The following is a 13,612-nucleotide window of genomic DNA, read 5'->3' as shown; positions in this document are numbered from 1 at the left end:
CACAGGGAATAATTCAGGGAATATTTTTTATGTTAACACAACAGCAATGAATAAAAACACACTGGCTGTGTTACCTCCTATACTTCGGTTCAGACCCGGTTCGGATCAGTGCTGTGAGGACGGCCGGCCTAATAAACCGGACTTTTTGATGCGCTGGGGTGGGCAGGCTAGCTAAAGCTGCTCTCTCCCGTGTGGCTCTGGGGTGGGCAGGCTAGCTAAAGCTGCTCTCTCCCGTGTGGCTCTGGGGTGGGCAGGCTAGCTAAAGCTGCTCTCTCCCGTGTGGCTCTGGGGTGGGCAGGCTAGCTAAAGCTGCTCTCTCCTGTGTGGCTCTGGGGTGGGCAGGCTAGCTAAAGCTGCTCTCTCCCGTGTGGCTTCGTCCGGTCGGCCACTTAATCCGGGTGGGAACTAGAGGATTTGTCTGCTTGATTGGCTGTTTGCATGTCACTCATAGCACGCTCCAAAATCAAGGGACATATCGATATATATTGATTCATGATTTTCTATATTATATTTTTTTATTTATTATATTGATGAAGTTTCTATCGTCGATATGTATTGCTATTGATTCATCACGCAGTCCACAAATGATGCACAACACCACTGCCTGTTTCAACAGAAAAGTTAAGTGGCAGACACGCTTCAAGTGACCATCACAGAGAGAGAGAGAGAGAGAGAGAGAGAGGGAGAGAGAGAGAGAGAGAGAGAGAGAGAGAGAGAGAGAGAGAGAGAGAGAGAGAGAGAGAGAGAGAGAGAGAGAGAAAGAAGTCGGGTTTCCATCCACCTGTTTTTATGTGAAATTTCAATTTGAGCATAAAAAAACGGAGTGGAAACGCTGCGAAATTCGCAAAAGCCTCCAAATATCGCAAAGAAGTTTTCACACTTAAAGGAACACTCCGCCCATTTTCAACCAGCTTTGTATCATTAGAACATCAGTAGTATATCAGAAAACTGTAAACTGTTTTGAAGTCTGTCATTTAATTTGACAGTTATTGAGTGTTAAAGTGTGGACCAGTGACATCACTGGTCCACACTAACTCAAATTAATAACTCATTAACTCAAATCAACTCTCAATAACTGTCAAACTAGATGAATGATGAATAGTTTGACAGTTATTGAGAGTTGATTTGAATTAATGAGTTATTAATTTGAGTTAGTGTGGACCAGTGATGTCACTGGTCCACACTTTAACACTCAATAACTGTCAAATTAAATGACAGACTTCAAAACAGTTTACAGTTTTCTGATATACTACTGATGTTCTAATGATACAAAGCTGGTTGAAAATGGGCGGAGTGTTCCTTTAAGGGAAGTGGAAAAGTCGGGTGTATCGATAAAAGGAAAATGCGATATGTGCAGTGGAAACAGTTTAAGCGATATTCCGTTGTCTCTTCATTCAAAAAACACAGTTTGCCTTGATCACTGCAATGGCGTGTGTAGCCTACACACAATAGGGCTACACACGGTAGCCTAAATAATGGTAAATACGCAGCACAATACCCGTCATGGTAAACAGAAGACTGGGATATTAACTTTAAGGCAACTCACTTCTAGAATTGCATGAAATTGCATTCACTTACTACCTGCATGCTCCGTGGATTATAACGTTAATGCTTGTCGAGTCGCACCTGGTAATCCAGAAATTGCATTATGGTACCTTTGTCTACTGTAGATCAGCAAGAAACTTTAAATGAATAACGTTAGATGCAAGCGCGTCGATTTGCATAGGGACCGTCGTGACAAGTCACAACCAACATTTCAGGATGTCCAATTGTCCCTACCAACTTTTAAGCAACCTTATTTGCATTATCTTTGGTACTACAGTATAGGTCATTTAGATTGTCTTCCCATATTTTGCAAGGATAGAATTGACCCGACCATTATTGAGTGAAATTAGTTTGCATTATGTTCAAAATTATATTTACTCCTGTTTTTCACAACTGAATGGGCCAGTCCAATTTTTTTTCCCCAAACTCACGTTTGATTGGCTCATTTGGCTGATGACCAAACAAACGCCCACCCACACACACAGTTTTCCGGGTTATAGAAATCACACGCAGCAGACAGACCCTCCTGGAGAAGAGACTAACGTTAGCGACAAATCTGGAGACTTTTTCTGACATGGGATTAACATTACCAGCAAGCAGCAGTGACGCAGCAGTGCAGCAGTGCAAGCAGCAGCAAGCAGGCAAGTCCCGCTAGCATCGATGCTAATTTAGCAAAGTACAGCGCGCAGCTGAAGCACATGGCTATAATATGGATGTTAACGTCCATATTAAGTAGCCATGTGCTTGCGCAATGACAACAGTGTATTGGCGATGTCAAATGGTGGCGATTGACATCTGACTGAAGATCGTGCAACTCCTAGGAGGAAGAAATGTAGGATGTATGATGTGTGGGATTCAGTGGCAATTTTTTCTTTCCAAACCGGCTGTTTGTGAAAGAACATGATTAGATGGCTAAACCTACAGTTTGTGTTTGTTAGTTACAATTATGCTGACAGGAGAGCTGAGCAGGTGGTGACATGAAAGTTATTGAGAAAAGGAGAAGATACTGAATAATGACATCACAACAGTATAATCCTAATGTTGATTTAAAATGAGATATTCGTCTAAATATGGCTAAAAAAGGTAAAACAAAAACCTCAAACAGCCACCCCTCATGCCGTCCTCGACCCTACCAACTTTGAGACCAAAATGACGCCCTTGGTTAGATGTGTTTAATAGAGCTGTAGGTTATATCGGGTCTAGCAGCCGATCAGCAGCTCAGACAGCCTCAAACACGAGGTGATTGACAGCTCCATAATTCGCATAACAGCAGCGGATGGAAACGCGCATTATTTTGCATTTTCTTTTGCCGACTTTCTGAAATTTCGATTAAAATGTGCGATACCTTATGATGGAAACCCAGCTAGAGAGAGAGAGAGAGAGAGAGAGGGAGAGAGAGAGAGAGAGAGAGAGAGAGGGAGAGAGAGAGAGAGAGAGAGAGAGAGAGAGAGAGAGAGAGAGCAGCTTTTGATCCATCTGCTGTGGCTTCTCTCTGCACAGATTAAAGTGGAGAAATAGACACCGGCGTAGGAGGCAAGGTGAAACGGAGGCGAGTGCCTTGGCGTTCAGACGGTGTGTGCCGGGGCCAAGCTGCCAGCAAAACACTCAACAGGCATTAGAGTGACTGTAAGGCTAAATGCAGACAGGGACTTGGCTGGGGAAGGAGATCAATAGAAGCCAACGCGACAGCTTGTACCAATGCTGAGATCCAGGGTGAAAATGGAGCCAAACTAAAGTTGAGACGATGTCAGGAGTCGTCCATCGCTGCTCTCTGCATCGTTTAGTTAGGCCGGATCTACGCATCTTGCCGATATCAGTTCAGAGCAGGTTTAATGTGATGATTTTTTTTTATCGTGACAGATTCGATTTTACCAAACGATGCATGTCCAACATCCAATTATATAACAATATTCACCATGTTGAGTGATAGCAGGTTTCATTCAGCACTTTATCGTAAACTAATGCTGAGTGATAGCAGGCACTACACAAACACTTTAGTGTAAACTATGCTGAGTGATAGCAGGCTCCGTGCTAACACTTTAGCATGAACTATGTTGAGTGATAGCAGGCTCTGTGCTAGCACTTTAGCATGAACTATGTTGAGTGATAGCAGGCTCCGTGCTAACACTTTAGCATGAACTATGTTGAGTGATAGCAGGCTCCGTGCTAACACTTTAGCATGAACTATGTGGGGGATAGCAGGATCTGTGCTAACACTTTAGCATGAACTATGTGGGGGATAGCAGGCTCTGTGCTAACACTTTAGCATACACTATGTTGAGTGATAGCAGGCTCTGTGTTAACACTTTAGCATGAACTATGTGGGGGATAGCAGGATCCATGCTAACACTTTAGCATGAACTATGTTGAGTGATAGCAGGCTCCATGCTAACACTTTAGCATAAACTATGTTGAGTGATGCAGGCTCCATGCTAACACTTTAGCATGAACTATGTGGGGGATAGCAGGCTCTGTGCTAACACTTTAGCATGAACTATGTCGAGTGATAGCAGGCTCGATGCTAACACTTTACCATAAACTATGTTGAGTGATGCAGGCTCCATGCTAACACTTTAGCATGAACTATGTTGAGTGATAGCAGGCTCCGTGCTAACACTTTAGCATGAACTATGTTGAGTGATAGCAGGCTCCATGCCAACACTTTAGCATGAACTATGTGGGGGATAGCAGGCTCTGTGCTAACACTTTAGCATGAACTATGTTGAGTGATAGCAGGCTCCATGCTAACACTTTAGCATGAACTATGTTGAGTGATAGCAGGCTCCATGCTAACACTTTAGCATGAACTATGTTGAGTGATAGCAGGCTCCGTGCTAACACTTTAGCATGAACTATGTTGAGTGATAGCAGGCTCTGTGCTAACACTTTAGCATGAACTATGTTGAGTGATAGCAGGCTCTGTGCTAACACTTTAGCATGAACTATGTTGAGTGATAGCAGGCTCTGTGCTAACACTTTAGCATGAACTATGTTGAGTGATAGCAGGCTCTGTGTTAACACTTTAGCATGAACTATGTTGAGTGATAGCAGGCTCTGTGCTAACACTTTAGCATGAACTATGTTGAGTGATAGCAGGCTCTGTGCTAACACTTTAGCATGAACTATGTTGAGTGATAGCAGGCTCTGTGCTAACACTTTAGCATGAACTATGTTGAGTGATAGCAGGCTCTGTGCTAACACTTTAGCATGAACTATGTTGAGTGATAGCAGGCTCTGTGCTAACACTTTAGCATGAACTATGTTGAGTGATAGCAGGCTCCATGATAACACTTTAGCATAAATAAACTATGTTGAATGAAGTTATTTGTCACAAAATATTTGGTGAACAGTGTGGCTATAAATCAACATTGTCAGGACATGACTCAGAAAAATAGTATCTTAAAAAATACAAAATGCACTGGAGGGGGCTTTCAGCACATTCTAGATTAGAACAGTGTACAACACACTTCCTCTTACACACACACACAAACAACACACACACACACACACACACACAAATGATGATGTGAAATTCTGAGTGTGTGTCGAGTGTTTTCTTGCAGCAGGAGGAGAGCACCATATGTGCTCCAACATGCATTTGTCACTCTAATTTCCCACGGTGCATGTAAATGAGGCTTCTCACAGTTTAGCATACGCTGCTAACACTTCAGAGAACACGCACGCACACACTCACAGTTTAGCATACTCTGCTAACACTTCAGAGAACACGCACGCACACACACACAGTTTAGCATACGCTGCTAACACTTCAGAGAACACGCACGCACACACACACACACAGTTTAGCATACGCTGCTAACACTTCAGAGAACACGCACGCACACACACACACTCACAGTTTAGCATACTCCGCTAACACTTCAGAGAACACGCACGCACACAGGCATACACACACATGCACGCACACACGCGCACACACACACACACACACACACACACACACTCACAGTTTAGCATACTCCGCTAACACTTCAGAGAACACGCACGCACACAGGCATACACACACATGCATACACACACACGCACACATGCATAGACGCACGCACACACACACTCACAGTTTAGCATACGCTGCTAACACTTGAGAGAATTGCCATGCATAAAAACATGAGCCCCATCACGTACGGGGGCAGTGGAAGCAGAATGTCACAGAAACAAGCTCGTGTCTAGACAGCTGTCGGGCTGCGGGGCACCGAGGTGTAGAAATGACCAAAAAGCTGCTGGTAATTTGAAATATTTCTTTTGATGTTTTGTCACATCTAAAAGTGTATGGAATATGGAAGTGGTGACATTGCCGAGATCAAAGGGGCTTTGTGACAAGGTAAGGGAGCATGGGGCTTGTCACAACAAACTTATGAAGGTCAGACAACTGGAACAAAGTAAGAATAGGATATTTCAGATTCCTGCTTAGAGGTTAAGGAAAAATCTACGCTAGCACTGCAATAAACTTATGTGTAATGTACCCTGCATTTATGTTGTTGTTTTTTTGGGAGTGTATTTTAAAGTCGAAGTGAACCGGAACGGAATGCACCAGCGCGAGCGTCGGACACTGAAAACGAATTGAGAGGCGGACCATATACGTGTCGATGATTTGATTTGACAATTCTGAGGACTGGCTTTGGCATTGGCCAATCCTGGCGTGTTCCACCCCCAAATCGAGCGGGATTCAGCCTGTTGTCATGCTACGCGAGTGGGATCCGCAGAGTACCAGGGAGCCAGCTGCTTCGTGCGGAGCGATCCGATCCATAGGTGCTGCCCGCCCGCCTGGAATCTCCGAGAGACGACCCCTGACAGCCGGGGAAGCTGTCAGGCTCGGAGGCGCGCGCCATTATCGTTATAAATGTAAATAATATTCCTGGAATGCGTGTTTTAACGAGCCAGTTACATTTCTTTGCATTCTTAGACATTACCGTTTGATTTAGTTTGCATAATTGCTCAAGTTAGTAGTTAGTTTATGGGCTAGAAACTCTGCCAGATGACAGGCACTAGGCGCCATTTTCCCCTTCATTTGGAAGAGAAAATGATCCTGATGGAGTTTGACATGAGAAAATGTTTCAGCGTGTAAAACATCTTTGGTAAACGTCAGGTTTCGGTGTCAGTCCCTCACAATCAAAGAGCGAGTACTTCTTTCTAGAGGCGCCATTTTGCACCGAGACACGGCCGACAATCACACAGGGAGAAATCCATCGTAGAAGAGGAGCGAGACAGGAAATAGACCAGAATGCAATGCGGTCACGAGAGGGTAGGGGGTGTGGCTGCAACCATTGACTGTATATAAATATTGACGCCATGACCGCTCCTCTAAAGTGAATCGCCCCCTTATGGCCGGCTGCAGTATAGGTCTCAAGTCCCACTCCCTCTAGGACAGCCCGACTCTACTGCTCAAACTCCGCCTCCGAATGACATCACACAAGCAAGATGGCAGCTCGTTGAAATGAGATATTTTTGCTACACAACCCAATACACCCTCCTTTGATTGAAGGCAACACGTTCACCCCCCTTCGTGGGTTGTTGAAAGGCATTCTGGGAAATGTAGGAAATCACTACCTGAGGCTGAAGTGGACGAGGCAGGTTGAGGGAAAGTGGGTTAAACCAAACCAATTAAAAGTATATTCTAGTAAGCCTCCTCTCTCTTGTCTTGAAAATTCCATACTAGAGCATCTCCAAGGTCATGGCCAGGTTTCATGTTTGTATAAATTGATGGTAGATACATTCTAGAGAATCCTCGGACGACAAAAGATTGGCTTGGTCCAATGACATCGGGGTAGAGATTTCTGAGGATGACTGGGAGACAGTTTGCTATGATGCACAAACCCAGACTAGCAATACCAGATTCAAGCTGCTACAATATAAATGGATTATGCGTACATACATTACTCCCTACCTGTTACATCGTTTTGACAACAATAATCCTGATTTATGTAGTAAATGTAGTCTAGAAGTCGGCACTTCATTTCATTGCCTCTGGAGCTGTCCGAAAATTAAGCAATTTTGGGAGAAAGTCATACAAACTATATCTGACATCACTGATTGCCGATCTGCCCACAGTTATTTATTCTGGGGTTACCCCCTCCTGGGTTAGGACTGACAGGGGCAAATAAAAACTTGCAAAATTTTTGTTCACTTCAGGCTAAACACTGTATTGCACACATTGTACACCGACAGTTGAACAGTGGTTTAAAAGTCTTTCCAATGTTCTTGCCATGGAAAAATGTACTTATGCCGTCAAAGGGAAAATGCAAAACTTCTTTAAAATATGGGTTGACGATTTATAGATTATCTAGAAAGTCGCACACCAGGAAATGTAATTGCTATTTAAGAATTGCTTGATTAATTTAATTTAATTGATTTTGGTTCTATTTTATAGTTTTTTGTGTGTTTTGTTTTTGTTTCGTTTTTATATTCTTATGTCTGTGTATTTACATGTACATGTTGTCTTTATATCATTATATGTTGTACAAAAATGGAAAACCCAATAAATATATTTGCAAAGGGAAAAAAAAAAGTATATTAATCCTGGAATTCACTGAACATCACATATTAATATTAACCGATGAAAAAATATCCAAGTGGGGATTTTTTTTCCGTATGTATAACATCTTTCCACAGACGTTTTCATGAACTTTTCAAATCAAAGACGTCTTAGATGTCCAGAAGCACCTGGAGTGTCCAGATTGCACGCTAGATTACTCCGTCAATACTGACACCATCTAAATGGGATCGGCTGTCTTTGTGGAAAGCGACAGAACAACAAGTGTTTGTCTGTCTCTCTGGACACAGTGGACAGTGATAAGATAACAAGACGAGACGCCCGTCAACCATCTGCTCCAGCCAGTGTGTCACAGTATGAGTGTGTGTGTGACCTTCAAAGGGCTGTTTGAAGGTCAAGACTTGGATAGATAGATAGATAGATAGATAGATAGATAGATAGATAGATAGATAGATAGATAGATAGATAGATACTGTAGATAGATAGATAGATAGATAGATAGATAGATACTGTAGATAGATAGATAGATAGATAGATAGATAGATAGATAGATAGATAGATACTGTAGATAGATAGATAGATAGATAGATAGATAGATAGATAGATAGATAGATAGATAGATAGATACTGTAGATAGATAGATAGATAGATAGATAGATAGATAGATAGATAGATACTGTAGATAGATAGATAGATAGATAGATAGATACTGTAGATAGATAGATAGATATTTCTGTGTCATGCACCATATTCATGGTGTCTGGGCTTACAAGACACAAATCATTCAAGTTCAACAATACAAACAAATTAACAAACAAGTTACAAAAAGCTCAAACATAAACAAGACAAGACAGAGTTGTATATTCAGATAAACAATGACACAAAAAATGAAATTCATCTTCCGCAACACCTAATTCACAATTCAACTTGGTTTGAAGGATTAGGTTAGAATTGGGGTTAGGGTTAGGGTTAGGCATTTAGATGTGGTGGTTACGGTTAGGGGCTGGGGAAAGCAATATGTCAACGAATATCCTCACTAAGATAGATATACTGCCTTGTACAGTATATAGGCACACGCACATACACACACATACACACAGTCTAGGTCTCAGTGAATGTACGTCAAGTCAAGTCAAGTCAAGTCAAATTTTATTTATATAGCACCTTTCATACACAAAGGCAATTCAAGGTGCTTTACAAAAAAATAATCGAAAAAACAAGCAGCAAAGCAATGCACATATAAAAAACACATAAAAAACACAGCCGACAGTTTTAGTTAAAATATATACTCAAATTAACAAACATGAAACATTATTTCTGTTTTAAATAAGTTACAAGGCACTCTTCAGTATTATTATTACATGTACAGTCCATTTGTTGGAAATGTACAGGAAAAATCTTTTTAAAATTACAGGCCGAGAGAGGCAGTAGTTTAGTAGCAGTTAAAAGCAAGAGTAAACATAAAGGTCTTTAGCTTGGATTTAAAAATAGGCAGAGTAGGGGCAGATCTAATGTGTTCAGGGAGTTTGTTCCAGTTATGAGAGGCATAGTGGGAGAACGCGGCTTCACCATGTTTAGATTTGGTCCTTGGGACAATTAGTAGACCAGTGCCTGAAGATCTCAGGGATCTGGATGGTTCATAGTGTAGAAGCATTTCAGAGATGTAGTGTGGGCCTGACCCGTTGAGAGATTTGTAAACTATTAGCAGAATTTTAAAGTCTATTCTAAGATTTACTGGCAGCCAATGCAGGGATTTGAGAACTGGTGTAATGTGTTCAGCTTTCTTGGTTCTTGTTAGAACTCTAGCAGCCGCATTCTGAATGAGCTGAAGTTGTTTAACAGCTTTTTTGGGAAGACCATTGAAAAGACTGTTGCAGTAGTCTAGCCTGCTAGAAATGAAAGCATGAATTAGTTTTTCAAGATCTTGTTTGGACATATAGCCTCTAATCCTTGCTATATTTTTTAGATGATAGAAGGCAGATTTTCTTATAAGCTTGATGTGGGAGTTGAAATTTAGATCAGAGTCAATAATAATGCCAAGATTTTTTACCTGGTCCTTTGGCTTCAGAGATAGGGATTCGAGGTGAGCAGTAACTTTGAGCCTATCTTCTTTTTTGCCGAAGACAATTATCTCTGTTTTGTCTTTATTAAGTTGGAGAAAATTCTGGCACATCCAATCATTAATTTGCGCAAGGCACTGACACAGTGACTCTATGGGGGCATAGTCATCCGATGAGAGGGCTATGTAGAGTTGGGTGTCATCTGCATAGCTATGATAAGCTATTTTGTTTTTTTGCATAATTAGGCCCAGAGAGAGCATATAAAGGTTAAACAGGACAGGACCTAAAATTGATCCTTGGGGTACCCCACATGTCATTTTGGTTTGGTCAGATGTGTAGTTGCCAATGGAGACAAAGTAGTTCCTGTCTTGCAGATAAGATCTGAACCACTCTAGGACCGTGCCACGTGTGTGCGGTACGTGTGTGCGTGTGTGTGCGTGTGTGTGTGCGTGTGTGTGTGTGTGTGTGTGCGTGCGTGTGTGCGTGTGCGTGTGCATGTGCGTGTGTGTGTGCGTGTGCACGCGCGCGCGCGTGTGTGTGTGTGTGTGTGTGTGTGTGTGTGTGTGTGCATGTGCGAAGGCGGGTCTCCTACTTGATAACCGTTCCTTTGGTGCCCCCTGCTGTTGTGAGCATGACCCTGGAGGTGAGGCTGACTCTCAGATCCTCCTCGTCCAGGCCCAGCAGCTCGGCGCAGTGCTCCAGGGTTTCACTCGACTGGTTCTTTATGGTGCAGCCGCCTGCCAGACGGGGAGAGAAGGGCAAAACCTCAGCATGGCTGCCTGTCTGTCACACCTCGAACATCAGCATGTGACTAAATGTCTATGGAAAAACCAATGGCAGATGAAATCCCTTGGTTTGTAATGACTAAACCGGAAGTGGGCGTGACTTTGGTTATCTATAGCGTGTGATCCTTCCACGCGCTACTTGATCCTGCCGGTGAAACTCCTCGCTGTCAGGTGAAAAGAAGCATCTGGCGACTGCCCATGTATGAGAGGAAGCATGTGCTAGTCTACGAGCAGATCGGCAGAGGGGTTGGCACAATGACCGGGACAGCAGGGGGAATTGGCCAAGTAGAATTGGCGGGAAAAACGAGGGGATCAAAAAACGTTGAAAAACAACATCTTAGTAACACTGGAGGTGTGCTGCTAATCAGTGAAATCTGCATGGATCATCTTTGCATGCTGGCGCCTCCAAATGGAAGTGAGAGGTAACTGTTTACAAAATGTGAAACGGCAGGTGCAGTGATTCAACCAAAGGGAGAGGAGAGGCAAAGTATAATGAATCACTTATCAAGCCTCCTGTTCGCTTGTGCCAAAAGTCTTTACATTAGAGTTTCTATTTTCCTGCAAATTGGGAGCCAGCTGCTGTTATCAGATCGACTTTGGATCGCAGTCTGATTGCAGCATAATCATAAGGCATCTGTTAGCGATGCTAGCACACGTCAATGGGATATGAAACATAACAACTCTAGACTCATAATCTAGTACTTCCATGTAATATTATGGTAACCTGCTCAAAGCACTTGAATGGGATTTTACAAGCAATGGCTTCACAACCCATTGACTTGCATTAGCATTGCTCACAAATGCTAACAGGAAGCTGGTGGTGATTTCTCAGAGATGAAAACTGATGTCAAATGTTTTGAAAGTGTACAGTGCAGATGGTTAGTGATCAATAGGACTAGGACAGAATCTCTAAAATCACTTGAATGTCCGTTTGGCAGAAAATAAGCTACTTGCAGGACGTAAATATATGCTTTGCAGGTGCCCATACCCTGCAATGTTCCAGGCTGTTTTGTGGGGCGTTCTAGCTTCATACAGTCCTTTTCAGAAATGTCTGTTCTGGGTGAGTAGTATAACATAAACTAAGCTGAAAAATAAGGTCCAGGTTATAAACAAATAAAATAAAAAATCTCCTGTCTTGTGTGATGATGTGACCGATAAGACGGGTGTACTTGTACATAACAATTGTACTTAGTGCAGCTTGAGATTGGCTGCTGTGTTATCTCATTGTATTGAAAACCTGCATACGCTTCGGCACAATCTTGTTAACACAGTTATTATTGCATGTCGACATGTCAGCAACCAGATGGGGCTTTGTAGATTTAGCTTAGAAGAGATGATTCTGCATTATCGGGTGTTTTTCCAGCCGCGGCTTAGTGGCTCACTGCAGCAAATGCGGTGAGCAGCACAGCACAGAACAGTTATGTTTTATTATATTATTATATTTAGTTATTATGTGGGCGTGCTGTCGAAAACAATCACACCTGTGTGCGAGGAACTACTGTAGCTAAGTCCCAGTGGAAAAGCTCTAAGCCCAATAAGAAGTGGGCAGGCCATCACAGAACAGAGGCGAGCTGACTCACACTAGGGTTCTAGGAACTGTATTCATAAAGTATGAACCTTGTATTTTCCACATTAAATTTGGTCAGATCTTTAAGGAACACTCCACCGATTTTCAACCAGCTTTGTATCATTACAACATCAGTAGTATATCAGACAACTGTACACAGTTTCGAAGTCATTCGTTTAGTTTGACAGTTATTGGGAGTTGATTTGAGTTAAGGTGTGGACCAGTCAAATGACATCACTGATATACTACGGATGTTGCGTATTACCTGGCTGTCACGCTGGATAAGAATTTATTCTTACAGACTTGCCTGGCTAAATAAAGGTTGATGATGATGATGATGTTGTAGTGATACAAAGCTGGTTGAAAATCAGCAGTGTTCCTTTTAACGGTTGTAGTACTGTAGTTTACAGTCAAAGAGGGAAAAAATGACACTAAAGATTTGTGATTTGTTTGGTATCTAAGTCTTGGATCAATCGACCATCTGACTGGATAAGCTTCTATCCGACTTGTGAAAAATGCGTATTCATGCACACGGGGATGTTTGTGACCCTGATTTCCAGATGTCTACATAAGCGATGTGTGCTTGTAAACTAAAGCCACCAGCTGGTTGTGATCTGTGAGAACACCTCACAGCATTAGAGGCACTTCTCAGATCAATGTGGAGAATCAATACCTGCTGGAAGCTCAGCCAAAATTAAATTGAGCCGTTTACATCTGCTATTAATTTCCTTGTTGGAACAGCGGTAGGTTGGTCAATAGATTGCTCAAAAAGTTAGCAGGGATTGTTGGGACAGTTTGAACATATTCGTACACATTTTCCATTTTAAAATTGATACTTTTTTTTACAGACCTTTTTTCTGACTGAATTTGTATGTATTCTACCAATGGCCCCCGGGCTACGGGAGTGACCTGACCTACCATTGCACTCAATGCACGTTTTTCTCTGGATAAAAAATGCCTAAACACTATAAAGATATCTGGGCAATATGATTGTCGTCCATCTGCTGCTGAAGATCATTCTTCACACCAACAAGGACAGTGGGCTTACTTACCTCTTAGTAAGAGGCGCTTGTCATATGTGCATCAGGACTGGCTGATATATTTTCATATTTTTTACAAACTCTTTGTGCAACTTGCATTCGTT

The 13,612-nt window shown here is 42.3% G+C and overlaps 1 protein-coding gene across 1 annotated transcript in view; it reads right to left on the bottom strand.

Moving 5' to 3' along the window:
* myo6a (myosin VIa) overlaps window positions 1-13,612 on the bottom strand; it is a 188,705-nt gene that overhangs the window by 95,302 nt on the left and 79,791 nt on the right. Inside the window, exon 12 of the mRNA XM_083642594.1 lies at window positions 10,709-10,853. Within this exon, the coding sequence (XP_083498720.1) occupies window positions 10,709-10,853 (145 nt within the window). The remainder of the gene's footprint in view (window positions 1-10,708; window positions 10,854-13,612) is intronic.

This window comes from Poromitra crassiceps (assembly GCF_964638095.1).
Source record: "Poromitra crassiceps genome assembly, chromosome: 9".
Lineage (NCBI taxonomy): Eukaryota > Metazoa > Chordata > Actinopteri > Beryciformes > Melamphaidae > Poromitra > Poromitra crassiceps.
This window is presented reverse-complemented; position numbering and strand designations above follow the sequence as displayed.